Genomic DNA, 27,798 nt, shown 5'->3' on the forward strand with positions numbered 1-27,798 from the left:
ATAGGCCCAGGCCCAGGGCTAATAAGGGCTTATTTATTTTTCAAGATGCGATAGCACTGCTTGCATACACTATATGCAAAGAGTTACCCGATAAACAAACCATTTGGCAACCTCGATTTTGTGCATTCCTGAAGTTTGCATTATGTGCCCAAGAATACTTAAAGCGGCCCTGCAACACTTTTTCAGCATGGTCAGAAAACACTATCGATCGGTAGTCGAGGCTCCCGTCACTTGCCCGTGCGCGCATGCAATCGCATTGAAAGTACGCCACGCGTTCGAAGAAAAAAAATCCTCCAGGTCGCGAGGCACACGTGACGTACCTTCGTCCCCCGTGCCACCCCTCCCTACTTAACTTCCAGCGCTTTCGTCAGGACGAGAGAAGAGAGAAAGCAATTACAGCATACAACAAATCTTTGTAACTCTGCTCGTGCTGGACGGATTCTGAAAATGTTTGCGTTTGTCGATTTGTGAGGAAATAAGCTCCTTTAATGAAGCCATTCCATAGCTACTTGGAAAAGTGTTGCAGGGCCCCTTTAAAGGGGTACTGACACAAATTTTGGCCTCACATTTTTTTGCTGCAATGTGTTGCTGGGGTCCTGTTAGTCATAACATGGCACATCGTTTGCTGCGGCGTGCGACAGATACAGGGTTCGTACAGGTTTGCAAAGCAAAAATTCAAGGATATTCAAGGACTTTTGAGGACCTGTCACAGGTTTTTCAAGGACTCGTAGCGGCATGCAAGGTTGGAATTTTTGTTACTCTAATGTTTTCAAAAATGCCTAATTTTATTGCACTTACAATAAATAAATGAATATCAGAATTATAACAAAAACACTGATCTAGTCTTGATACCTTCTCAAGATTGCAACACACAATGAACGCTTACAAAAGTGGTTGAGATTTCTCCAGTACAGACTTGAAGTTTACCAAATATATTCAAAACGTGCAGTGTAGTGTTATTTCACTTAGATAAAGATAAATAAATGCATATCACAATGATGTTAATAATGACTAGCCTGGATTATTTTGCAAGTCCTAAACAGTATACAAAAAAAAAGCTCACAACAAACAATGAACTCTTACAACAGCGGTTGAGATTTCTCCAGTATAAGCTTGGTGAAGTTCACCAGAAGATAAAAATTCAACCAGCTCCACTTCACGGACGCTGACGAAACAGCGAAGCTCGTGGCCTTCCCTTCGTCAGGCTCACGAGTTTCTATGTTTTGCAAGTCTTTCAGATATGTTGTATCACTGCTCAAACATTTAAACGTTCTTTGTTAAGCTTTGAGGCGGTAGTATAGTTTTACTGCATCTTGACCACACCACTCCTATACGGATGTTTACAAAGGAGCTTCAACTGTTGCCTTCTTCATATTTAGTGAAACAGTGATGAGTAGTGGGATTTACCCAATTTCTTTGGCACATATCCGTTGATCATCAGTGTTAGTACAGCCCCAGACGTGAAAGCCTCGACTAAGAACAGCTTCGCTGTTAAAAAATGTATAGGAGGTATGCACTTGACGTCATCTGCGAGGAGCACTAGTGGCGAGGTTGCTATTTTGCAGGTCCGCGCCCTCTCAGCACGTGCAAAGAACTCTCAGCACGCACTTGAGCTTTTTTTTTTTAATGATGTTTGAAAGGGAAACGTAGGAAGTCATCAGGAGAGCACGAAGCACTGGAAAGCTGTGTGAGCACAGATTTAGCCTTCGCCGTAGGTCTGTCTAGCCGTGTCAGACCCGGCGGTGGCAGTGACACCGCGAGAAGAGAGCATGACTAATACCGAGTGACAAGTTTGGTTGGTTCAGTTAGCACCCCTCTTCAGCATGCGGTGCTGGTGTCCTGCGCAACTTAGAGGACATTTCGATGTCACCGCTGTGCGCACACCGTGTTAAATGCACACCTATGTGTTTGTGTTGTGGGAATCGAGCGCGCCCTCCCCTTTGGCACCTCGTTCCCCAGCTAGCGCGTGTGTTGGTCCCGCGCGGCTCGAGCGCAGGGAACCGCCGTGAATCAGCAGTATGGCGACCACCACGGCGGCGCCAGGCCTCTTTGTCTGGTGCGAGCCATGTGTCGGCCTTCCCCGCACGACGCCACATGTCTGAACATGTCTGAACACTGCTCGCGGCTTACTGCGCTAGCCTACATCACTGCGCTTTGCTCGTCCTCATTGGTCGCCAGTGACAACCCCTTCCCCATGAGCTCGCTTCTGTCTGGCGCTGGCTTGCCCGCGTCACATGCTCTCAGGCCTGCACGAGAGGTTGACGCGCTGCTCTGGCAGGCGGCTTCTTGTCTGTGTGCTCGACTGCTGCCTTTGTGTGATAGTCGTAGCGCCGCTGGCAAGCGTACTCGATCAGTCTTGCGGAGTTCCCTTTAGGGCCTGCAAGCCCGTGACTGTCGTACTGTGCTGCATCTTGGGTTAATAAAACCCGTGTTTGCTGACAACCCGCCTCGAGTGCCTTTTCTGCGCCGTGTTAGAGACTCAACGAACCCGGCCGTAGCGTCCTTGTTTGCTGTGGCAGTGGAGAACGTCGTGTCCCTTCCCGGTCGCCTCATAGGGTAAGCTTCATGCAAACCTACCTCCGCAGCGTGGTTTCTAATGTGATCATTACTGCTGTACACAATTAGCTGCCATTTCCAAGTCAGTGGAAGATCATATAGTAGCGCAAAACCAATATTTCCTCGCCTTATCCAAGCCGCACCAAAAGTGCGGCGGCTTCCCTGGCACATGTACAGCCATCGGCGATGCCTCGGTGGTGGGCAGTGCGGAGCGGTGGAGGTGTCGGCCACGCCCACCTCTGAAATCACGGTGTCTCCGTGCGATTGGGATGGCCGGAGAGAAACCTGCCAGCGCACAATCTCGGAGGCCATGCTCCACACGCCGCAGTTTTCAAGAAAAAATATATTTAAGAGCATTGGGTTGAGCACAGTCGACACTTGCAGCGCGCTGCTCAAACACAAAGAAGTAACAATTGTGACAGTTGTTAGTTCATACTCGTCCTGTGTATACCTGTGCGTTCACAGTTGTTCGTTTGCGCTCGTCCTGTGTGTGTTCTTTTCGTGCGGTGCTTGAGTGGCACGCTGCAAGTATCAAGTTGCTTGCCGTTCTTTGTGTGACATTCTAATTTCTTGCTATTGCATTCACTGCTTCGTCCTCGCTGCGAAACTGCGACTTTTTTTCCAGTGTGGTTCTGCAAAACGGAACCATGTGTGCTCACGCCGCGTTAGTGCTTCTGAAACGGGGATTTTGTCAGGTCGACGCACCGATCTACCACATAAGGAGGTCACAATGTCGATATGAGAGTGCACTGCTCAGGAAATTCCAAGTATTTTCAAGGACGGGAAAAAATTCCAGGACTTTCAAGGGCCTTGAAATCGGATTTTTCAAATTCAAGGGTTTTCAAGGATTTCAAGGACCTGTAGATAATTATTTACAGGCTCCTCATTACCAACCAGTCTCAGTTTCGGTTTGAGAGAGCTCCAAAAAATACAAGCTGCCGGGTGCAACTATCACCACCTAGCATGTGCAACGCTCAACCACGTCAGCACACAGAACCGTGATGCACTTCCGCACAGTCCGCAGCCCAGACAGCACAAGGAAATCAAGAAGTCCTTTCGAACAGGAAATGGGAAAGCAGTGTTGCCAAACACAAAACTCTCAACGCATGTGCCACAGCCATGGACTTGCGAGCAGCTGCCGAAAAGTAGTCTAGTGCAAGCGCGGCAAAAGAGCAATGGCGACTATGACGTCATCATAATTTGTATCAGCTGCAGCGTGCTGACGTCGGGGAAGTAGGGGGGTCGCCTTCAAGTCACTTTCAAGGGTGTCAATGTCGCGAGGTGCAGCGTATAGCACTGGATCGCACATGCGAACTTCAAAATTCACATATCTTCCAAGCTATATTCACTCCTGATAGTTTGCAGATGATATACGCATGTTGACGGGACTCGATCCCACAGGCTATTTCAGCTGTGAAATTTTGTGTCAGTACCCCCATTTAAAAAGACTTTTCGTTCCATCATGGCATATTGTAATTTACATCAAAACAAACCTTGCACAAAGGTGCAGGCAAAGCTAGCTAATTATTATTTGAAAATATGTACTTTTGTGGTAGTTAGTTGGTTTTACTACGAGTAATATTTGAAGGGGCCTTGCAACACTTTTCCAAGTAATCATCGAATGACCTCACTATATCAGAATCTATTGAGTCATGAATCGCTTGCCACAATTTTTTTTCTGCAGTTCAAACTGTACTCAAAGCTCTGTCGGAACGCCTATGCAGAACAATGCATACACTTCGTACTTGCAAACCATTGCACCGAAACCTTTGTACGGGCATGACCTCAAAATCAGGTGGTCCAATTCATTGCCCTATATTGAGGCACACTGCACCACAGCAGCGGTATCATTCTCAGCCATAAAATGGATCCTTTGACTCATCAGTGATATGATTTAATGATTTTTGTTTTCACCAGAAGAACTGCCTAAAAATCTGGCCAATGGCCTGTGTGTTTGTAACTACATGGCAGTAAAACACAAAAAGTTAGAATGTAACAAAGTTAAAGGAAAGATGAGGCAGTCTTCTGCATAACAATGTACCTAGTCTCCCATGTGTACAGGAGTAATATTAAAGAGCCAGTAAACAACCCCGATGTCCAAAAATTGTAATGAAGATAAATATCCGCACTTTTGCTATGTGAACATGCTGCCGCAAGAATTTTGCGAGTACGTGCTATAATAAGGAAGTTACAGGGGTTAGAACATCCATTTCAGGTGGTTTCACATTTTCGCGCGGCCTCGCCACCCTTCGCCACAGGGAGGGAAAGGCGTAGCTCGTCGTCGTGACTCCGCCCACTTCGTCAACGTGACACGACGCCAGCAATTGATGTCACGGGCGAGCTCGATCAGTCGCAATGCACTTCCGCTTGCTGCGGCTCCTGGTTGTTTATTGTTTACATTGTCGCACATGCTCCGTAACTTGATGGGCAGTTTTCGGCTCTTCACTATTTTTAAACCTTTGTGACAATCCACAATGCAGCAGGAATGCGTGCTTGCTTTCCAAGACGTCGAAGGGGCATGAGAGAAAAGCCTGGAGAATCCCGCTTGCCGTGCAAGCACGACCCGCCCGAGCTACTGGAGATTCCCCTCTCTCCGCTCGATTTGCAGCCGACAACTGCACAACGCTTCGCCTTATGTCGAAGGCGAAGTGCATGCAGGTGCTATGCAGTGTGAAGAATATACGCGCGACAACTGCATGGCCGAAACCGCGTCACCGCAGGGCCAAGAAACAAGGCACAGGTTCATAGTGGTGGATGGGAACAGGAACTGACGTCAACTTGACAACTGTTTGTTGAGACCTGGTTTAGACCAAATTGCCCATGGTTGACCTGGTTTAGACCAAATTGCCGTCAAATTGCCCATGGGCAAGTTTGCGTCACTGCGCGTATGAGGGTGAATGGCCAGGCAAAGGAAAGAGGCGCGGGAATTGTTTTTTGAAATGGAGGGTCTGCACGGCGCGCAGCGCTGTAATATTCAGAAAATGTGATCGCCGCGGTCTACTGTACGAATAGGCGAGCTTGTTTGAGGGGTGTAAAAAAAAAGTTGAAACCTGTTTACTGGCCCTTTAAACTCTGATGTTAGCTACAGTATTGTTCAGACAAAAGTACATTTATTTACCACTAAAAGAGTGTTGCAAGGTCTCTTCAAAAGTACCAGATATATGTCACATAAAATTTCAATTGGGAAGAATGTTTGGTAGGTACAAAGCATTAACCCAGCACTAAGAGAAACAAACGGTGCCATTATAATCACTTACCACAGGCCCATATGTCCACGGGTTTGCCATAGGGATCCTTCTTCAACACTTCTGGTGATAGATAACCTGGTGTGCCGGCAAAACCTAGAATGTGAAAGCAGAAGCAAATAAATTATGTTTTCTTTGTGACTTGCTTAACCACGGCTGAGAGCCACGGTTACTGATGAAAGCTCTATTGAAGATTCTGCAGCCCACAAAAAAAAATTAGGAGAAGAATAAACAGCAGCAAAGAGAGAGCTTTGATGTATACAATCTTTTATAAACAATCTTTTTTATATCTTGCAGCATATTGTGCAATTTTGCATTTTCACCTGGATTATATGAAGAGGCACACATAACTTGTATTAGAAGTAAAAATGGCAAATCAGCACAATAAAACTAAAATTTGCAATGTGAAATACAGAAGTTGCTTCATTACATGAGCAGAAGCAAATGCAAAGGAATAGAGATAGGAAAAGGATTTAATACAGTGCTGATATGCTGATACGTGTCCCCTTCTTATCAGGTATGCCCTACCCCATTTGTGCAGTTTCCACTCAACTAACCGAGTTTTATAATGAAGCTTAGGGCCCACATGGGTAAGAGATCTGAAGGATGTTATTCTTTTTATTTTTTTTCAGATTATTAGTTATTTCAAAGCACTTATTTAATACAAATGTGCTACAAGATACCTATTACAAAGGATTCCAGACCATTGCCTACATTTTCAAAAGGTAAAAAACTAAGATGTATCATGAAAGAGACGCGAGAGAATAATAGGAACGTGTCTGACTGTCAAGAGGCTGTAGAGTACATGCCAAAAAGCCAGCCTGCATCTGTTGTGTGACAAAGAAAGAAATGTGGCACACATGAGCCTGAACAAAAATGAAAAGGAACATTAGGACGCACCTCAGCCTTTTGTAATGCCTCTATGAACAACTTTCATGTTTTCTACACTTAATTCCCCTTTTTTCCCCGTTCTTGTATAGCATACAAGAACTATCTGGACATTCATTTCACATCAAAAGTCATCTAGGCAAAAGAAGCACAGTACGTTGCTTCCAAAGCCTTCCAAACAATACATTTTCTGTTGAAATGCTTGCAAGGAGCTGCTACAAGTTAAAAGAATTTTACTCCTAAAAATGCAAGGTCATTCATAGAGTGCGCTCATAAGGCCTGAAAAATAAAAACGTTAAGAAGTTACGCTAATTGTTAGAATGTGCTCATTGTTGCACAACCCGCTTTGCTTCGAGCAACTATGAATCTCGAGTTGGCATCACAACCCTCAAAGACAAACTCCAGCAGCACCTTTTGTCGAAGCTTCCACAGGCAGGATAAGAAGCTTGAACTTCTATTTCAAATTTACTTCAACAAAACTTGTTTCTAAATATTTTTTCCCACATTTTCTGTCAAGATAAAATGATCACACCAGGAAAATTTATTAAATAAAGTCACACTGAGATTCTTAGTAATTCTTATATCATACAATTAATATGTTGAACAAACTACCCTAAGGATGCTGCTTCTTAGGCGAGTTGGAATTTCACTTTCGGAGTGTCACACTTTTGAAGCGTCACACTTTTGAAGACAACGTGAATAATTGCGAGCATTCATATGGCTCTGTGTGCCTTACTACGTCTGAGTCTTCCAAAGCACAACTCTACCAGTGCCCCAGGAAATTACTACCTGTATGTCTGACACACTATATCACAGTTCTTGGTGATTTTGTAATGTGTACAGTGAAATCTCGGTATAACGAACTTCAGGGGACCACGGAAAAATGTTCGTTATTCTGAAAGGTCGTTATAGTGAAAGCCCAAAAATTTACCATAACAACAGAATTTCAGTAACGCAAACGTCCTACCTTTGCAACGGTACGTCCTTGAACTCGTTTCTCACAACAATGCACACGTGAACGTCAAACAAGGCACGTTTATTTGAAATAGGCCGTGACCGTTTTTGACGGGTGCAGCACAAACTCTGCATCACGAACGATTCTAGACCGTCCGCATTTTTATGCGCCGCTTCGGTCGCTGTTCTGCTTTTTTTTATGAATATGCGGAGTTTCCTCAAGTAGTCCAACGCATCTGTGGCCGACACGGACTCGTCGCGATCTTCGGGTGCTACCGTGACATCGTCCTCCATGTCATCACTGCAATCCTTTAAGGCCCAACTGCATGCACGCGAGTTTTGAGCGACAGCCGACAGGATTTGCTGCCGCGGAGGGCCATCCATCGCCGTCGCTTGTCACGTTGCAGGTTTCTGGAAAGCCAGGAAACATCGCTTGTCGCCCGGATTGGCAAAATGGCGGCATCTCTGACCAACGCCTCCTATACTTTGAGATGCCTGGCGTGTCAGCGCCGATTCCTCCGTGCGACCCTCTCCCCTTTACGCGCGCCACCGCCGCGCCGCGGCGCTGTGTTCTGACACTATCGTGCGCCTTGCCGGCATGGCGAGCGCCCGTGCAGTGGCGCAGATGGGTGTTGGAACAGCAATACAAATTTTTTCACCACCTGTAACAGCTGCTCTGAGCTTCTTGAAGGACCAAGCAGGGCGCACATGTGATACCAAGTTTGCAAATGTTGCACCTACAGTGGAGTTTATGACGAACATGCACAGGTGGTTCGTTCTAATGGATGTGAGCAACTGTGAGCAGCATATTCACCAGAACAACCCGGACACCAGGCAGTTTTCAGACGCAGAAGATCCCAGACTTCACTGGCTGGAACTCGTCTTTCTCGAGTACCTCGAAATGCTAAAGGAAGCTAGTTCACCCGAAAATTTTCTCACAAAGGAAACCTACCATGCCCTAGTTTTCACCAGTTTCCAACGTGCAATGCATACAGTTTCTGCTGAATGAGTGCGACTTCACGTTTGTACTCACAAGGAAATTCTCAAGCGATCCGATAGAATCATTGTTTGCCGTTGCAATGACGTCATGGATGTGAGAAGTGCTGTTTCTGGACTAGAAAAAATTTTGAAGACAGGAATAGTCGCATCATCCGACAGAAGCAACGTCAACAGCTCTACTCCCTTCAGCTCTTCCCGGGCTGTTCGTGGAAGTGAAGTGAGGGGCAGCACAGTAGCTGTCTGTGCGAACACCAAAAGGGCGCAACAAACGCTGCGAGAAGTTTGCTTGTCATCGAAGCCTTTTTTGCCGACTCCCGATATGGCAGACATAGCACTTGTTGGGGGCTACATAGCTCGCGCAGTGAGCGAAAGAAGTGCGTGTGAGAACTGTGTGTCTTTAGTTAGGAAAGCAAAAGGAAACTCTGCTGTGGATGGGTTGATTTCCCCCCAAGACAGGGGTGGCCTCTACTACCCGACACAAGAACTCATTACAGTTCTTTGTGGACTGGAGAAATACGTGGAGATAATGCTGTCACACAAAAAAGCTCTTCTGAAACCAATGGCGCAGTGTTTGCAGCACAGTGTCAGTGCAATCACAGGCTTGCCTGTGTTGAAATGTAAAAGCTGCAATGATCACCAGAGAGAGGCTTATGTGAAAGCAATATGCAAAAAATTTATAAAGCCCCTATTTTCAAACCATGCATTAGACATAAGTGACAGGAATGCAGTGGCTAAAATGTATCACAGCAAGCCGCTGTCATGTAAAGTAAGCTTTGAAACGGCATATGTTGGTTCTGTTCTTTGATTTTTTTTTAGTGAAGTGATTTGTGCATCTGTGTTCCTTCACTGTCCTATTCGAATTCGCGCTATCTAATATTGAAGAATGTAAGCACTACATATAAGCTTAATGTTAACACCTATGTTGCTGTTGGCATCGTTAAGCAGCTGTAAACAACTGGTTATATAATACATGGGCGTCTCTTCAAAATATGTGTGTCCGTATATTATTTGCACACTTCTCTAGCGTCATTCCGCAACATTTCGTTCAATGTGAGAAACTGCGACACAGTCACCGTCCTGCGCATGTTTCGCATAACATCGATTCCCACGGTACGTGGGATCTGCCAAATTTTTTTCTTCATAGCTCGAGCTGCTGCTATTTTGTATAGCTGGGATACTTACTCCTGTGATAAAATATATACATGTTCCCTTTTTTTCGTTTACACTTTTCTGGTCATTATGTGCATGAACCTTAGTTGATCTTGCTTTGCATCGATGTTATTTCCTTTTTTATGTTGAAGCAATATTTATTCGTATTATCACCTTTCTGTGATATTGCGTTATCTGCAGCAAGCTCCAGCTCTTGGCGGAGAATGCTTAGCCTGGCATTTTGTTGCAGTGAATAAACATTGTGGTATTGTAGTTCCACTTTATTGAGTTTTTATTTTCGTTTTTGACATTATTTTCACTCTGCTAAGCCCTACGCACCTTGAAGCACAAAATTTTCACAAAGTTGAGCGCTGCGAAGCTCCACAGAGCGACTGGCGCAGTGACTTTCTGTGGCGGAGCGTAGTGTCAGAAGCTGGCGCCGCCTCGCGGCAATCCGGTAAAACACGGTGGCCGCGGGCGAACAATAGGATAGCGGCCGACGTGCCAGGCATCTCAAAGTATAGGAGGCGTTGCTCTGACCCTCGCTTCGGTTGCAATTTGCTCGTGATGCTTCCAATCGGCGCGTACTTCAAGGAATACAAGTTATAGACTACCTTCTTTACAGCCCCATCTCACGCGGAGAGCGAGGCAGCGGCCGTATTTTGTCGTTAATATTGATCGACGGTTCGTTTTTGATGTTTCGATGGTAGCTTGCTGCATTGGTGGTAGCTTGCTGCAATGTCAACATCGTCGTCGTGTGAGGTAGCCCTTCTCCCTGCGAAGCAACGATGTGAGGCGCTGCGGCTTTTCTTAAACGTTCTATGACAGCAAGAGGAAACGTTGTCGAGATGCGCCTCGTGGACTAACCCCCAACATAACGCAGTTTGCAAAGTGCGACGTAGCGTAGGCAGCGTATGCTTCCGGGCGCCCCATGGGATCACAGCAGACTACTGTCGCGGTTAAACATAAGATTGCGAAAAAAGAAAGTCACGAAACGCTTTTATGGCATCCTTATCTCAAACAAGACAATAATAAATTTGGCATGTCATCATTCATGTACTCTGTAATTCTTTTTCGTAATTTGGCCGGTCGCGACAGCGCGACGGAGCCCGTTTGTCGCAGGCTCGCAGCTGCCTTCGCTCGAAAGTCGCGTGTAATATATGCGGTTGGGCCTTTACAAAACCTGATGCGTTGTCGCCTCCGCAACGGAGGGGAAAAAAAAATTCTCCGCCCGCGTCTTTCTCCTCCTGTGCCATCTCTGGTTTTTGCAGGAGGGCGTCCGCTCTTCGCGCTGCGTCGTCTGCTACCTTACAGCTCCGACTGCCATAGCCGATACACTGAAATCTAAGAATCCTCGCATTTCGGGATATAAGTTCGTAGTACTGAGGTGTTGTTAAGATTACACGGGAATTAAATAACGATCGTTATTCTGAAATGTTCGTTATTCTGAAGTTCGCAGTAGTGAGATATTTTTACATTGAAACTATAAGCAGTCGGCACGGGATTTCTTAAAAGTTCGTTAATTTGAAATGTTCGTTAATGTGGTGTTCGTTGTAACGAGGTTTGACTGTATATCCATGGCATTTGTCACACTGGCATGGATTTGTATTTTAAAATTATTACTATTATCATTCATGCTGTAACTTCATATTTCTAATTTTGGATGGTTTGTAGTGCACCAATCGCTATAGCGTCTTAATGGGCCTGTACATATTGTAAACTAAGTAAACAAGCAAAAAATGTTTTGTGTATATGTGCAATTCATGAATGCAAATGCTTAAAGGGATACTGAGCAAAAATATGAAAACAAGATGAAAGCATCGAAATTCTATTCAGAAGACGTGACTGTTCCGATAAACAGTGTTTATTCACATATTTTTTAACAGATTGCTGTACTTTTGGAAAACTGTGAGCACGCAATGGCTGCATATCAGTGCATGCAGAGCTGCGTGCAGACGTTGTGACATCAAGCGTGCCAACGGCATAAGCAACAGCAACAGAGGCGGGCAGCCGGTGTATGCTTTCCTGTTCTGCTGCTTCCCTTTGTCCACCTCTCATTTACATCCCACTGCTCCCCTTCTACAAAGGTACTGAGATGTGCCACCACCTCGGAGGCCGAGAGCGTTTTTCACTGCTGGTGGCATTTGTACTGCTACTGTAGCACTGGTGCAGCCTCTAAACATACTAGGGCCCATTGTGCTGGTTCATACGGTTGGAGTGGAGTGGGCTTCTGGCGAGTTAAACGTCACCTCTTCTAGTTCACACCAGAGCCGGTAGACGCTGGCAGTTTGTAATAATAAAAATTATTGGGGTTTAACATCCCGAAACAATGACATGATTATGAGGGACACCGTTGTGGAGGGCTCCAGAAATTTCAATCACCTCGGGTTCTTTAACGTGCACCTAAATCTAAGTACACAGGCCTCAGGCATTTTTGCCTCCATCGAACATATGGGCGCCGTGGCCGGGATTCATTCCCGCGACCAACGCGGCAGTTGGTGAAAAACGCATTAAGTTCATATGCATAGTGCAATAGTGCAAGAAACACAGGGACACGGGCAAGAGAGACGATACAGATGCTACGATACAGCGCCTGTAGCGTCTCTCTTGCCTGTGTCCCTGTGTTTCTTGCGCTATTGCACTATGCATTCGTACCAACTAGCTCGGCTTTCTGTACTACTGCATTAAGTTCATTACTTTCCGCTAGTTTCTGTCTTAAAAGAAGGTTGTGTCAACCAATTTCAGTCCCCAAGCTCCCATTTTGGCTGAACGTCTTGGCGACAAAAGTTTTGTTCAGTATCCCTTAAGACAAGCAAGTAAAACTTTACAAGTTCATTTTTTGATTTACAGTATGCAACCAGGTTTATTTACTTGTAGACAGCACAAAAGTGGCGCTACACTTGTGCATTTTGTTAAGGAAGGAACGTCGTGCACTTACCATACCAGGCCTGCTGTTCTCCTTGAACTTCAATAGCCAATCCGAAATCTGCCAATTTGACAGCAGCACCTTTGGCTTTACTGGCCAACAACAGGTTTTCAGGCTGCAGAAACAATAATGTACACTCAATATCTCACAAGTGGTTTTTGCATTGATAAAAAAGCGAGCAGTGAAAAATGATCGGAACAAAAACACATACTTGTGTTCATGATTAGGTGCTGCTCATTTTCCTTCATTATAAAATGACTAAACAGTTCAAACTAAGGTTTCAGACATTTAACATGGAAGTGTTTTATGCCAGGGTCCACCTAGACATCACTGACATTTCCGTCACGGACGTGACGTCGGTAAAATGCACGCAAACAAATGACAAAGAAAAAACCAGAAGAAAAAGTTTCGTTGATTTGGATGACCTCGGAGTCGAGCCCATGACCTGTCGGTCCGTGAGGATAGCCGCTGATCTACCCACTGTGCCACCGACGGTCATACATGAGGCTTCACGAAAGCACATTACACAACTTCTCCCTTTCAGAGTGACCTTCGTAGGGAGGGGGCGGTGTTGCCGTCTGGAAATGGTGAAGTACTGCACCACGACACTAACGTGCACCGAGAGGGAGCACTTCTGTGGTTTTAGCTTTTGGTGAAGCGAGACACACCCTAGGGGAAAGCAGAATGCCTTGCCGTGTTCACGGCTCAAGCTAAGAACTCTGCCTCCTGTATTGCTGAAGCGCTGTGGAGTATATGCATGAGCACAGGTGTAGGTTACCCTATTACTGGAGAGCACACATCTTGGAGTTTATCTCGTCAAACGACAACACTCTGAATGTGTACTTATCAAGTACCAGCGTTTATTATGTGCTTGTTGATGCCATCTTTGCGCCGGATTCACCATATACTGTGCCCAAGTGTATGCTAATTACGGGCACTGACTACAGTGACGGGGCCCGTCAGCGCAGTACCGTCATAAAAGTGACAGGGCCCGTCACCGTAGTGTAAATTGTAATAGTGATGGGCCTTGTCGTCGTAAAGCGGTGACTACGGTGACTACGGTGACGGGGCCCGTCAGCGCAGTACCGTCGTGAAAGTGACGGGGCCCCTTTACCGTAGATTTTTGGCCGTTTTAGACGCCCACGTCGTGTGGTGTTCGTGGCGTAGTTGGTTGGCACGCTCTCCATAGTATTATGGCTGCAAGTCGTCATTTCGATTCCTCCCGTTTTTTTTTTTTTGTCAGGTTATGCGTCAACGTCAACGTTACTGCTCTGACGGAGTCGTAACTTTTTCGTTCATGTCTGCGGCGGTTAGCGAGCCCTAGCGTTCCTATGCGACCTCGGTTCTAATCGCGCTGAATAAGAAAATTTTTCCGTTTCTTTTTTTTTCTTTTTTCAATATTGTTTCACAATATCGTCCCGAGCTTCCGGCTAGTCAACAATAGTCACTCATTCGTGGTAGCACGGCTCAGCGTGGGAGAGCGGAGCCCGGTAATCAGCATGTCGCTGCGCCGCTGACGCTGCATATCAGCATGCCGCCCGCTGCGTCACTGCTCCCCTCGCTGGCTCTTAGGAGCCACGATGGCCCTTAGGAGCCACAAGGCAATGCAATATAGCGATGCTAATGAGTGAGAAGTGAAGCATCCCAGCCTCGCTGCTGCAAGCGCAAGAAAAAAACAAAACAAAGGGCGGTCTCGTGGTCAACTGAAATGTGCGCCTGTGGAAAAGAAGATGTGTTTCACTGCAATACAGCGGTGACATGCGGGCAGCATGACGAATGCTTCTCTCAACGTCAGTGCGTCATGATTTACCCATTCTTTCAGGGAAAATAAAGAAATTAATAAAGGGCGGTCTGACGGAATTCGCGATGTGTGTGAACCTCCGATTGGCGGTTGTTCCGGCAATTTGCGCACTTGCACTGCTGGCGGAGTACTTGCCCGCAACGCCTACTTCGAAAACTCAGTTCGAAAGCTTCAATGATCCTCTTTTTCCACCTAGAACACATCGCGAATTCCGTCACACTGGTCATTAGTACATTCTTTATTTTACCAGAAAGGATGGGCGAATGGCCGCATCATGACGCACTGACGCTGCGAGGAGCAGGTGACATGCTGCCCGTGCGTCGCCACTGTGTTGCAGCGAAGCACGTCTTCTTTTCCACAGCAGCGCATTTCAGTTGACCACGAGACTGTTTTTTTCCCTCTTTCTTTTTTTTTCTTGCCCTGGCCTCAGCGAGGCCCGCCGTTTCCCCGGTTTAGCGGCAAAATTCGGACCAAGTATTGCTGGAAAAAACCCTTGTAGCCGCAAACTAGGAGGCAAGGCAAACGACCATCTCTGATTACTTCCAGTAATACGAAGTTCCTTGCATCCCACCTTTTGTATGTTTGGTTAATTTGAAAACCCGCTTAATTAAATTTGTCACAGTCCCAGTGACTCTGAATTAACAAGGTTTTACTACATGCTCATGTAACCTTGAAGTGGGGCTTCGCGGCAGTGCGGATTTCTTCTGGAAAGGTGTGTTCGCGGTATAGCACACCTCCACTGCAGTGAAACCACCATTACAGGGGGTTACATCATCATCATCATCATTTATTAACCCTTAAGGACCCTAAACAGGGCATTACATAAGGGGGGGGGGGTTACAAGGTTGAAATGAGGCATAGTTCAGCAGATGCCTAGGAGAAAAAAAAACAAACCCAACAGTGCTACAGAAAGTACAATTCACGCAAGAGAAATTATTCCCTGGCCAGTGTTCGCTGAAAAAAAGGCGTACAACGCAATGATGGGAAGGAGCTAAAATTAGAATTAACAAAAACACAACAGACGAAGAGAAGTCAAAACAAGTGGACTTCATGATACAAGCCTTAGTGGGCACAAAACATATTAAGTACAATATCTGTAGAATACAACGGCGAAATAGTGAAAAGAAAAAATTACATGAATACAAACATAATTAAAGTCATTTATGTCTATTCGTTCATTTCGAATACTTTGAAATTTCCTAGAATTTAAATTCGTTTCGAAGCGAATTCGAATACTGTAATATTCGTTCAAATATTCGAAGTGCTCGAATATTCGCACAAGCCTAGGAACAACGCATCATCCGAACGCTAGGGCTGTCTAACCGCCGCAGACATGAATGAAAAAGTTACGACTCTGCCAGAGCAGTAACGTTGATGTTGACGCATAACCTGAAAAAAAAAAAAGGAAGAAAAAATGGGAGGAATCGAACTCACGACCTGCAGCCCTAACACTCCATGGAGAGCGCGCCAACCAACTACACCCGGAACGCTTTTTTTTCTTTATTGCCTCATACAAGTAACTACTACGCCACGAACGCCACACGACAAGGGCGTCTAAAACGACCAAAAATCTACGGTAAAGGGGCCCCGTCACTTTTACGATGGTACTGCGCTGACGGGCCCCGTCACCGTAGTCACCGCTTTACGATGACGGGGCCCGTTACTATAAGTACGTCGCTATTATGACGGGCCCCATCACTATTACAATTTACACTACGGTGACGGGCCCCGTCACTTTTACGACGGTACTGCGCTGACGGGCCCCGTCACCGTAGTCAGTGCCATGCTAACTACTTCAGCTACTAAAAGGGTTAAATCATCACCATGGACGTTAGTCGTCGGAATGGAGATGTGCTACCAGGTGTCAACGTTGTTGCATCCATGTCAAACGGTGCTATAGCTGCCAAACACCAATAGACACAGTGCAAGCTTCTTATATATCGATGTACAATAAAAAATCGACTACTTCTGTGAAGACGCGGTTCACTGTTGTGTTTTACCGATTCCTACGACAGAGAGATCAACCATGTTTTTTTCTTAATATGGCAATGGCACAAAATTGATTTTGCATGCATACTACTTCAAACATCCTTTAATATGAAAGTAAGCCGACAATAACTGAATCATAAGACCATGCCCATTGAAGATCAAAATCAAATATGTAATAATAATATCTGGGGTTTTACGTGCCAAAACCACAATATGATTACGAGACACACCGTAGGGGAGGGCTCTAGAAATATTGATCTGGTGTTCTTTAATGTGCACTGACATCGCACAGTACACGGGCTTCTAGCATTTCGCCTCCATCGAAATGCGACCACCAGGGCCGAAACCAAACTCGTGACTTTTGGGTCAGCGGCTGAGCACCGTAACCACTGTAGCACCACGGTGGATAAAATCAAATATGTAAAACTGACTCAGCCACATACAATGCTGTCAACAGAGCACTGTCGCTTTTAGTCATCACAATGGTACATGCATGTTCAAACTATGCACATGCCATCATCAATGTGCCAAAGCAACACAGCAATTAACCTGAACAAGTTCAAAATAATGGTAGAACTCTACATGAATTCATATGCACGAGGAAAAACTGGTATGACGCAAAAAAGACTGGGACGAAGCAGACACGAACTGACAGACACTGGTGTCAGTTCGTGTCTTCGCTTCGTCCCCGTCTTCTTTATGTCATACCAGTTTTTCCTCAAGTAATGAACCAACTAGCTCAGCAACAAGACTTGTTGTCATATGCATGCTTGACAGCAACATTGTGTCTGAAAAAAAAAAAAACTTACGAAATAAGGACATAACTACAAGACAAGGTGCTTATCATGCGCCTGCTTTCACATCAACAGAAAAAGCTAGACACACATACTAGTAACTTAAATTTGAAATGTGTAAATAACACCACATTTTTTTTAGGTAATAAATACACCTATTTTGCATCCCTTTCTCATCCTACTCTCTAAACAAATATTTTGTGAAATACACAAAAAACAAACCACAGTTACATTAAAAAACTGTTGCTTCTGTTTCGGCACAGTCAATGGTAGTGAACTAAAATATACGCATGCAGACAAATGCCACTGAGGCTGAAATTTTAGTTACTCAAGCTTTCTCCTGGTGTGTGGAAAACAGTGAATGAAGAATTAGGTGCGTTATCTCTGAGAGCTTTTCGCTCATGAAGTTAGCTGTGCTTCAAAGCTGTTAGAAACTGCCATCATAGGGAAGCTCATGCTAAATATGGCCAACCCCATTCTACCACAGCATGTCCATCTTTTCGCAAAAGCTCTATGGCTACCCCACGCTAAGACAGGGTAGTTAGGAATGTGCGCTGGTACAAATGAAGAGAGTTGTTGCAGTGCAAAAGACCTAATGCCCTCCCACAGCCCAAAAATTGCACTTCATCTTAGTAATAACACCACAAGAAAGTACATACGCACCTTAAGGTCTCTATGAACAACATTATTCTGGTGACAGTGGTTCACACTCTCCAGAATTTGCTGAATGCAGTGGCTAGAAAACAAGAACACTAGAATTATTACTAAGCAGCAAAAGTGGGGAGATTGTGGAATGCTGCATGTCTACTTTTTGTTCCACCTACTAGGATGTCCAAAAAAGGCAAAAGTTCAGGGGAAGACGGAAGCTTGAAGAGATGAAAAATTCGTGAACACGGGGTGTCGCTGGAGCCGACGTTTCGACGAGCAGAATTTTCTTCAAGGCTGTAACTGCTTTTGTTGGCGCGTGTACGTACATTCTTCGTACCCCCTTCCCCAACACAGACAAAAGAGGAAGAAAGGGCAACTACAAGTACAATGCCTCTTTTCTCTCTCACTCCCGCTTTCGCAGTTGCCCTTTCCTCCCCTTTTGTTCGTGTTGGAGGAGAGGGCACGAAGCATATACATACACACGCCAACGAAAGCAGTTGCAGCCTTGAAGAAGACAAGTCTGCTTGTTGAAACTATGCCTCCAGTGACAACTCGTGCTCACAAATTTTTCATCTCTACTAGGACGTGGTAATAGAAGCAAAGCAACATCATTCTGAGAATGTCAGATGTTGTACCTTATAAATTAGCATGCGGTACTAAATACTAGAAACTGGTGGAGCTCAACATGTAATCCAATGTGACAATGACTGCACCTTGTGCATGGCAACACTGGGCAAATACTTTGGAGTGTATCGTGCAGGAAGCAGGGAAAGAGCACCTGCCTAGTGTAGCAATGTCTGCTTACAAAGCTGACAGTTTGTGTCATGTTTGATGCGCATGTGTACACGTGCACATGCACACATACACACATACAAAACGTGTGCGAGTGATTACATGTACTGAAGTTCTTAACTATCAATATTTTTTTCTTGTATGCAATATACACTTCCTTATAAAACTACTAGTACAATGCCTTTTCAGCTTCTGGTACTGTTCTTGCCATTGTTCTGCTCATGAATAATAAAACAATGCTTTTATTGCCAGCTGTCACAGGCTTGGTGTGGCTGCAAAGTGCTGCTATTCAGTCAGTATCCCTTTGCATATGTTTGTCAGCATATATGTGAAAGTTACGAGTGCACTGAATGCAAGAACAAGCCAGTGGGTTGATAAACCCTTGTGTGTTGACCGACTGAGTGGCGACAGTAAGCTCACCTCTCTTCTGCTAATGCAAAAATTATTTCCTAGATAAAATATGAATATATAATGTTGGCTCACATACATCTCTAAAGTACATTGGCCTATTAATGCAAGAGCACATCACATCCACCCAGTCATTTGATACGGAATTTTATTTGATAAACAAATCAAATCTAATGAAACAAATAAGTGCACAAGAACAAAAAATTCTGACCAATGCCATGTATGAACACAAACACTACAATTTCACAACGCATATAAGATGAAATGTAAAAATTGTACACATCACTTACCGTATTTTCTCGCATATAACCCGCATCAAAAAAAAAAAAGGAAAAATGTGCTTAAAGAGTAGGGGTGCAGGTTATATGCAGGGGCGGGTTATATGCAAGAAAATACAGTATTTTGTAAAGTGATTAAGTGCGTGCATCACAAAAGTTTCATGCATTACCTTGCATCAGCTTCACTGTAGTATTCCCTGGCAACAATGTCCTCGAAAAGTTCACCACCGGTGACACTGCACAGACCAGACATTAACATGAAGATTAGCTGTGACTTCTACTTCTCTGAAACAATGGGCACTGCTATATTTGAATGTCTAAAATCTATGAAAGGCATGCCTAAGTCATAGTTCCAACTAAGACTGCAACAAAAAAGAAAGATAAAATTAGATATCCACTAACCTTGAATTTAAAAAGTACTAAATTTTAGTGAATGATGGAAAAAAATTGTTTTATTACTCAAAATAGCGATTGCTTATTGTAAAACTTGGCAAAATTAGTTTTGCAAGATACCTGTAAACAAACACCCTGCAATACAGTCACAGCGAGAATCTGTGTTACAAATGGAATTATTCGTGAATTTTATTCACAAAATATTCATGCCATTGTGTCACTAAAACTTCAATTGTTCTTTTAAATTGGTTTTGCAGGGTGTGCAGCAGTGCTGCATGTACAGATGCAAATAAATCCGGTGCACCAGAAAAATCATGCTCCCAAAAATCAGTGACTACATCTCTACTCTTATTAAAACATGTTTGCCCTAAAGTAGATGCAAGTCTAGAGTCACAAAATTCTTTGTGTCATTATGACACAAATAGTACAATTTAAGACAAAGTTATAAAAGTTGGCACATGTGCAGTCATAGACACTGAGCAACACCTGTTGAATGATTAAGCATGCACACAAGTTAAAAGCACCAACACCTTACCAGTTCCAAGTGGTACAAGTACAATATGAGCGGACAGTTTTGTTTTCCAGTCAAATTTCACATTTCCTAGCCATCTTGGCACTGATGAAGTGCTGAATACTTTGAGTGAAGCTTGCCATTTCCCACTATACTTAAGTTCCAAAATTCCCTTAGGAAATGCATGTTAGTAAAGGAGCTAGTTATCGACGTGTCAGAAAAATATTTTATTCTGGAATTTTACGAGTCCGTACTATTATCTAAAGCAAGGTGGCGAGGTGGGTGGGTTGGTTTGGGTGGGTTGGTTTCTTGTGTCCCTGTTTCTTTTCTCTGTACCACACAATAATGAAACCATTACATGATTATGGGCAAGTCACAGTGGCTGTCTCCGGTTTAACCTTTAGTGCCCCATGCATGGTATTTGAGCATTTATGCACAAGCATGTCAGAGAAGAGCAATGAAAGTAAAAAAAAAACATGTTGACAGCACCTAGATCGCATCAAAAGAAAATATAGTAACAAACTGAACCACATGTGTGAAGACAACTCAGGTGACTTGTGGGCACCTGAATAAGTTATATGCGCTATTCACACAGTAATTATACAAACTTATGTTAACCATAGAAGACCTCAAAAAATATTAAGAAAGATTAGCCTGAAAAAAGGTTGACACTAGACATAGGAAATTAGCTTGCTTGCAATGACCTAGTGGGAAGTTCAATTTACAGATAACCTTTATAGTACAGTTAAAACGATATCTAATGAAACCAGATTTTATAAGTTTCCTGATCTAACAAAGAAATATATGTTCCCCGGCAGGTGCCCATAGGGTTCAATGTTGTCATCAAATCGAATTAACAAAGGTATCATGGCACCAAACCCAATTTAACAAAGTTCTTTTAATAAATGAGTAAAAAATGCTGTTATTTCTTTCCAATTTTGACACAGATAAGCTTTTATTCGAGCATGCGCTGTAAGACTATCGTGTTAAAACAACTGGCCACCCTATTCATGACCACAGTTTAATTTTAACGAGGCTGCACAGTGCGCCCATGCATCAAGCAACGGACTAACAACCGGTACCGCTTTTACATACAAAATGGTGCTGGTGATGGTGGTTTGTTGTACCTACAAATGCTCCAACAGAAACATGGTGGTTCCTCTAGTTATTTAATTGTTTATGCAACAGATCATCTCCTTGCAACTTTCTTGGTCTGCCTGCTCGCACAGTCACTGCATTCCTTCGCCCCATCTTTGCATATTAGCAGCTTGTCAAGCTTCACGTGACAGTCTACCTCGCCTGTAAAGCCCCATCATGGGAAGCTGCATGTCTGGGCTGCCCTCGCGGATTTTTCACATGCACAGGCCTCTGTTAGTGGCAAATAAGACGCTGCGGTAGCTATCAGGTATTGTTAAGCTACACTTTTTAATTTGTAATTTTATTTGGAAAGAGCAAAAAATTCCTTTCTCGATGTTATGAACCTCTCGATTTAAAGAACTAATTCGAGTGCGGTCATCACTTGGTGAAATTGAGTTTCAACTGTACACTTTTTTAAAATAGTTATTGTAAATGATAGGGTTTAACAGTTCGACCACCACATTACAGCTATGAGGGTGTTTAGTTGGTGGTTCCTTATTACTATTATCTATGTGAAAATGTCCAAAATCATTTCTGTATTGCGAAGGAACATTTTTTTCCCCTGTAGGCATCATAAGAACGCAATGACCATTTCTAAAGGACAAACTTACCACCACATGCTCAGCAGCAGATCCCAAGCTCATTCATATGCACAAACAACCTGAAAATTACTCTGAATACCAAACTACTCTAAAGACAGTTAAATGTAGGGAAATGACAATGGGCAGTGGAAGCGGACTGTGAAAGTTTTAAAAGTCATACACTTTGGCAACTCCACTGCTTTATGTGTTTATAAACCTAAAGTGCAGGATTCGTAACTACACATCTCAATTCCCCTGTTGCAATATGTACGAATGAAAATAATGCCGAAATTTTCGAAATCATGACTGTCAAAACCACAAGCCTATTTTCGAAGGTTAACGGGAGTTGAAGCCAGAGCAAAACAGTGGGTATATGAGAAATGCTAAAAATTAATTTTGCCCAGATGGTGTACCTTTAAATTTTTAACCAAGTACTCAAGGCATGGTACACAAGAGTTCTTGCATTCTGCTCCATCCAGAATGAGGACACCGCTGCAGGCAACACATTTGCAGAAAAATGAAAATGAAACTCACAGATCAAAAATTAAATAGTGGTATCCTTCCTCTTGTATACTGTCATGAAGCCGCACTGTAAAACAGAAAAAGCAATGGTGTTAATAAAATACACTTCGCAAAAATGCCACAACACCAAAAGTTAAAAGCGACCACTTTAATTTGCAAAGTGTAATGCTGCAATTTTACAAGAATTATAACTACAGTGGCTCTGTGTTAAACAGGTATCTTAAATGAAAAGATGACAAAAATTCTGCAAACAAACATGAAATTACATGACATACAAAAAATTTAAATGATGCATGAAAAAATAGCTAATGTGCATTTCTTCCCCAACTCCCCTTTATAAATCTCTCGCACCTTGGTGAATAATTTTGCATAGAAAGCCATTAAACAAACAGTGCTTGCCTCTTCAGTCATGAAATATGCAAGAGTGGTTCCTTTTCCAATGCTAATGTACTTTTCACCCACTAAGGCTTTTAGCATAGGTAAGGAAAACATCTATCGAATTCCGTCTACCTGGGATTAGATCTTGAAAGCCTTCAGAATGCAATCACCGCCTAGAAACATTCTCAATGCTAGTCAAAATGTACTATCCATTTTCTTTCTTTCAGCCTGGGGCAATTCACTGAGTTTCTCTATGATAGCCAACAATAACAGCTAATGGAAGTCATCTTAAATTCAACATGCACTTTGCAAACTTAAGCAGCTCATTTAGGCCAATTTTAAGCAAGCAATACAGATGACTGCTCACTTAATGCTGATAAACTCTACATTGAATATGTGGTATCACTAAAAGAATCACCATAGAATAAAAAAATTTCGTATAAAGAGAGGAAGTGTATCCAATGCATATCTTCACGATTTCAGTTTGCACTCTTAATTTGAAGCCTATGCCATCTTTGGCAACCACAGAATTAGCAGTATGAGATAGTGCTTTTGAGTCATCACTCGCAGAACTTACTCTATTAGTAATTTCTTGTTCACATTTCATTTGTCTATGACTGTACATAAAACACAGCTTTACGAGTACCTTGATGATCCTAACTGCAGTCTGTAAGCGAAGAATGTTACTTATGAAAACTTTTACTAAATTTAGTACTGCACAAAATCAACCACACAAGTTCCTTTCAAAACTTCATGCAGCACTAAATTAAGTGCCTTGTGCCATTGGCAATTCACCGAGAATTAAGAGTTAACTGTACCACCATGAAATATTCACTGAGTGTCATGCATACATCAAGTAGGTATACAAAGGCGTGCGCAGGGTTCCCCTTTAGGGGGGGGGGGGAAGGTTCATCACGGCACCCCACTCTTCTTAGGTGACTAGGGGGGGTGGCCGCCCCCCTGCCCCCCCTCTGCACACGCCTATGTAGGCATATCAAGCTTGATGAATATTCTATAAACTAATAAAAAACGTGCAGCTCTTCATTTCAACAATTTTCTTAACCCAATTTACATATATGTATACGCATCAATAAAAGACCAATCCAAGATTATCATGTCGAAACAAGTAAAATGAAAAGAATATTTTGTGATGCCTTCTTCAAAACCTAAATGGTGCTTGAAATATAGTGATAGGCTACACAGAGAAGCTCACTTCCAGGGCACCACAGAGCAGCAAAAATCTAGCGTTCCATGCAGTGAAAACAGTCGGACAGCAAAGCTGTCACCCCTTTCGTCAGGCATTACAGTTTGCTCCCAAGTTTCGGCAAAGTTTTCACTAGAATTTCTTTGTTGTTCAAGTTAAGCTATGTGGATCCCGCGAGACGATATGATCATTCACAGCTGCGCTGGAACGCTACGGTAGCGTTCCAGTGCGGCCGTCCACCCGCCCACTCGCTCAAAACGTGAACTACTATCACGTCTGCACTAGAACGCAAGCAGTGTTGCAAGCGCTGCTGCTGTGCATGACATGCACGGCCACGCTGGTAGCGTTCTACCACGGCCGCAACTCTTGTACCCCCTTCAGTCACACCACCTCTCCGCGGTAGATCATGTGACATCCTCTGCTCTTTCACGAAGCTCCTAGCTCTTTTCCCTTCGATCTTTAAGTCTTTTCACTCGACCCTCCAGGTGCGGCGCTGCCCTTTCCCTCTCTCATCTCAGATAAGCCGCACCCTCGCCCCTCTGGTCACGTGACCTGCATGATTACTACTACTACTACTACTACTATTATAAATACGACGGCAGCACTGGGTAGACTATAAGACAGCTTCACTGTAAAACGAAAACACTTTTCAGCCTTCTTGGCTTTATAAGAAGTTGCAGTCTACAGAAAGACAGACTGAGCAATTAAGTCATATTTGATTTTATTACGCACACCACCCTGTGGTATGCAACTATAACTAATGTCACACATTAATTTAGACCAAGTGAACAGCTGCTGAAATAGAGTACTTTATAAAATTCAACTAAATATATTTTCAAAGACCAACTACCCGGTTTGTGCAAAAGAAAAAAGATTATTTATTTGGAATTGCCCTGGCACAGACAAGTTTTCCCAATATAATCTCATACATGGCAAGTGCCACTTTCTATGTGTCTATTAAACAGCTGAAACTCAGGCTAGCTAAATGAGACAAGTAACACTTGGTTTCGTCAATGGGTTTATCATGTGTTTTTCTTCCGGCAGACAATAAATGTGACAGACAAGAAGAATGACAACAATGAAAAGCACATGAACTGGCATTTACTTTTTACTATTTTAGTCCCACAAGAAGGTGGCCAGTAAAAATATAAAGACAAAAAGGCGAACATTAAAGTACAATAAAAAATTCCACTCAGAGCATTAAATTACCTTCTACAAAGCACTAGCAACAGTTCTTTTGTGCGCAAGTCTCCTAGGCCGAACATAATGCGCACCGAATTTCAATAATGAGTCCCTCACTTTGCAGATAATTACATGCAAACACGAATATCCATGCATAAGAGAACAGTCTATTATGCTCCGTTGCAATGAACATAGCTTCATCTGCAAAAATGGTAATTACTGCCTTCGAAATTTCAGCTGGACATTTCTTTAAATTTAGACAACAAATCTCACAAAAATTTGTAGTGTACACAAGAAAACTGACCTTTGTGCACCATATGCCCCCTTAATGATCTGAGTTAGAATTCACACGTTACAAGTGCACCAATGAAGAACATATAGGGAGGCGTATGTTCATATAGGAAGAATTCAGAGAGTAATACCCCTGTCACACGGCCACCACCGAACTTCGTTAAACTCCATCAATGTAAAACTCCATGAGGGAGTTCGACGGAGATGGAGTTGTGCCCATGTCACACGGCAGTTTTACGAGCTTCGGACAGAAGCCGCAAGGGGTCCATTAGGCGCTGCTGCACCTACGTCTGCATGCAAGATTTCGCGTCTAATCACGCTGAAAACATTCTCAATGGTATGTGTGATTATAAAAGTGTAACTTAATCACACCGATACAAATTTTTTTTGTCTTTATCACATAAACGTGTACTTGCAAGTATGTTGGCAGTAATTTTGACAGGAGTGCTGGCAACACTGTAAGCTTGTTTTGGTACGCGTCTTTTCTACGCGTACCGATTGTCAAACACGCTGCAAGTTGTCGCCGAGCTCTTTGAAGTTGCGCTACCACCCAGATCACGTTGTCCTTTCCAATTTCGGTTGAGCACAGGTCTAACGTCCAGTCCACGAAGCCTTTGCTGCGTATGGCTCCCACAACAGTCCGCATGTACTGCCAGCGCGAGTGCCGGCGTCGACGAAGGAAGAAAACCCGCGTCACTCACTGTTATGACTATTGGTAGCGTTGAAGTAGAATGAAGGGCAGCGCAATAAGAAGGGAACGAGATGCACAGACGTAAACAAGACGATGCACACGGACTCGGAGACACTTATTCAAAATGGCGGCACGACGATTTTTCTCGAGGCATGGTGCAGAGAGTATGTGCACTTATATGCGTATTTCTTTTCTTTAAACGCACGTTATGAATGGATTAGGCAGTGAAATATCTTTCAAAATTAATAAAATTCATCATTGTGTTGACTGCGGCTGTTTTGTATTTGCGGTTTTTCCCGTAACTACAGATTACTGGGGGCGAGAGTACTCCATTCGGCCGCTAATGGAGATCGCCGAACTCCCTTTGCGAAACGTCCCGTTTAACTTCCTTGGCGTAAGGGAGACCGTGTGACACGGACCGCATCTCCGTTAACGTAACGACGAGGGAGTTACACGGAGTTAGCGGGTGCCCGTGTGACAGGGGTATAAGTTAACCTGAAAAATATTCATCCTAACATTTTCTGCTACGTATATCAGATGTGTCAGGTAGTTTTTCCCGAAATACAACGCGAGCAATATCGTTGCAAGAAAAAATACATTTCTTCTTCTTCTTCTTCTTCTTCTTCTTCTTCTTCTTCTTATTATTATTATTATTATTATTATTATTATTATTATTATTATTATTATTATTGTCAAATAGCACACATACCTCACGATCCCAATGCATACAGCCTCAAATTACGCGCTAAAAAATAATTTCTGCTGCTGTTCTGTAAGAAATTGCTTAACATAGTCGCAGTACTCACAGAGGAATACATCAACCAGCCTTTCTCTGAGAATCTGCCTGCACACGCACGCACGCACGCACGCACGCACGCACACGCACGCACGCACGCACACGCACACACACACACACACACACACACACACACACACACACACACACACACACACACACACACACACATTATACGTTGCACGCGCGCGTAAACACATACTGTTCCTTTAGGCGGCCCATTTTTCTTTGAGCGTGGTCTTCTTCGCATACCACGAGTGTCGCGCAGGCAAAGCACGCTTTACAGGGTTGTCACTGGGAACGAAGGACCGGTTGAAGAAATTCTACGGATGCACTGGTCCAAACTTATAAATTTAAGATGATTCTCGAGCCAACATTTACTTAAGCCCAACACAGCGATGCCTATTCAACCTATTCTTCAGCAGTGACTGTGCCCTGTAACGATGGGCGACTGTTCAGGGGTGACTATTCCTCGAAACGTTAGGTGTTAGTAGTAAACAAATCTTGGCTCGAGAGTAGCCTTTTACTATACCTCGTTTTAAACAGCCAGGCCGACATATTACTGTGGGAGATGTCGACCTTTAAAACCGCTCCCAACGACTGTTGTATTCAACTCCTTGTGCGGCGGGGCGCCCTAATTGTCAAAGGTGTCGGTAAACCATTACTGCGAAGGCAGGCATGTTTC

At 43.7% G+C, this 27,798-nt stretch overlaps 1 protein-coding gene across 46 annotated transcripts in view; it reads right to left on the bottom strand.

Annotated features, from left to right (window-relative positions):
• Window positions 1–27,798, bottom strand: part of LOC119395480 (calcium/calmodulin-dependent protein kinase type II delta chain) — a 239,803-nt gene that overhangs the window by 65,114 nt on the left and 146,891 nt on the right. For all 46 annotated transcript variants that reach the window (XM_049415603.1, XM_037662510.2, XM_037662504.2 and 43 more), the window contains exons 4-8: window positions 22,584–22,638; window positions 19,598–19,663; window positions 17,965–18,037; window positions 12,730–12,832; window positions 5,814–5,897 (exon numbers count right to left, since the gene is read on the bottom strand). In XM_049415603.1, the coding sequence (XP_049271560.1) occupies window positions 5,814–5,897; window positions 12,730–12,832; window positions 17,965–18,037; window positions 19,598–19,663; window positions 22,584–22,638 (381 nt within the window). The remainder of the gene's footprint in view (window positions 1–5,813; window positions 5,898–12,729; window positions 12,833–17,964; window positions 18,038–19,597; window positions 19,664–22,583; window positions 22,639–27,798) is intronic.

The sequence above is a fragment of the Rhipicephalus sanguineus genome, chromosome 1 (assembly GCF_013339695.2).
Source record: "Rhipicephalus sanguineus isolate Rsan-2018 chromosome 1, BIME_Rsan_1.4, whole genome shotgun sequence".
In the NCBI taxonomy this organism is placed as follows: Eukaryota; Metazoa; Arthropoda; class Arachnida; order Ixodida; family Ixodidae; genus Rhipicephalus; species Rhipicephalus sanguineus.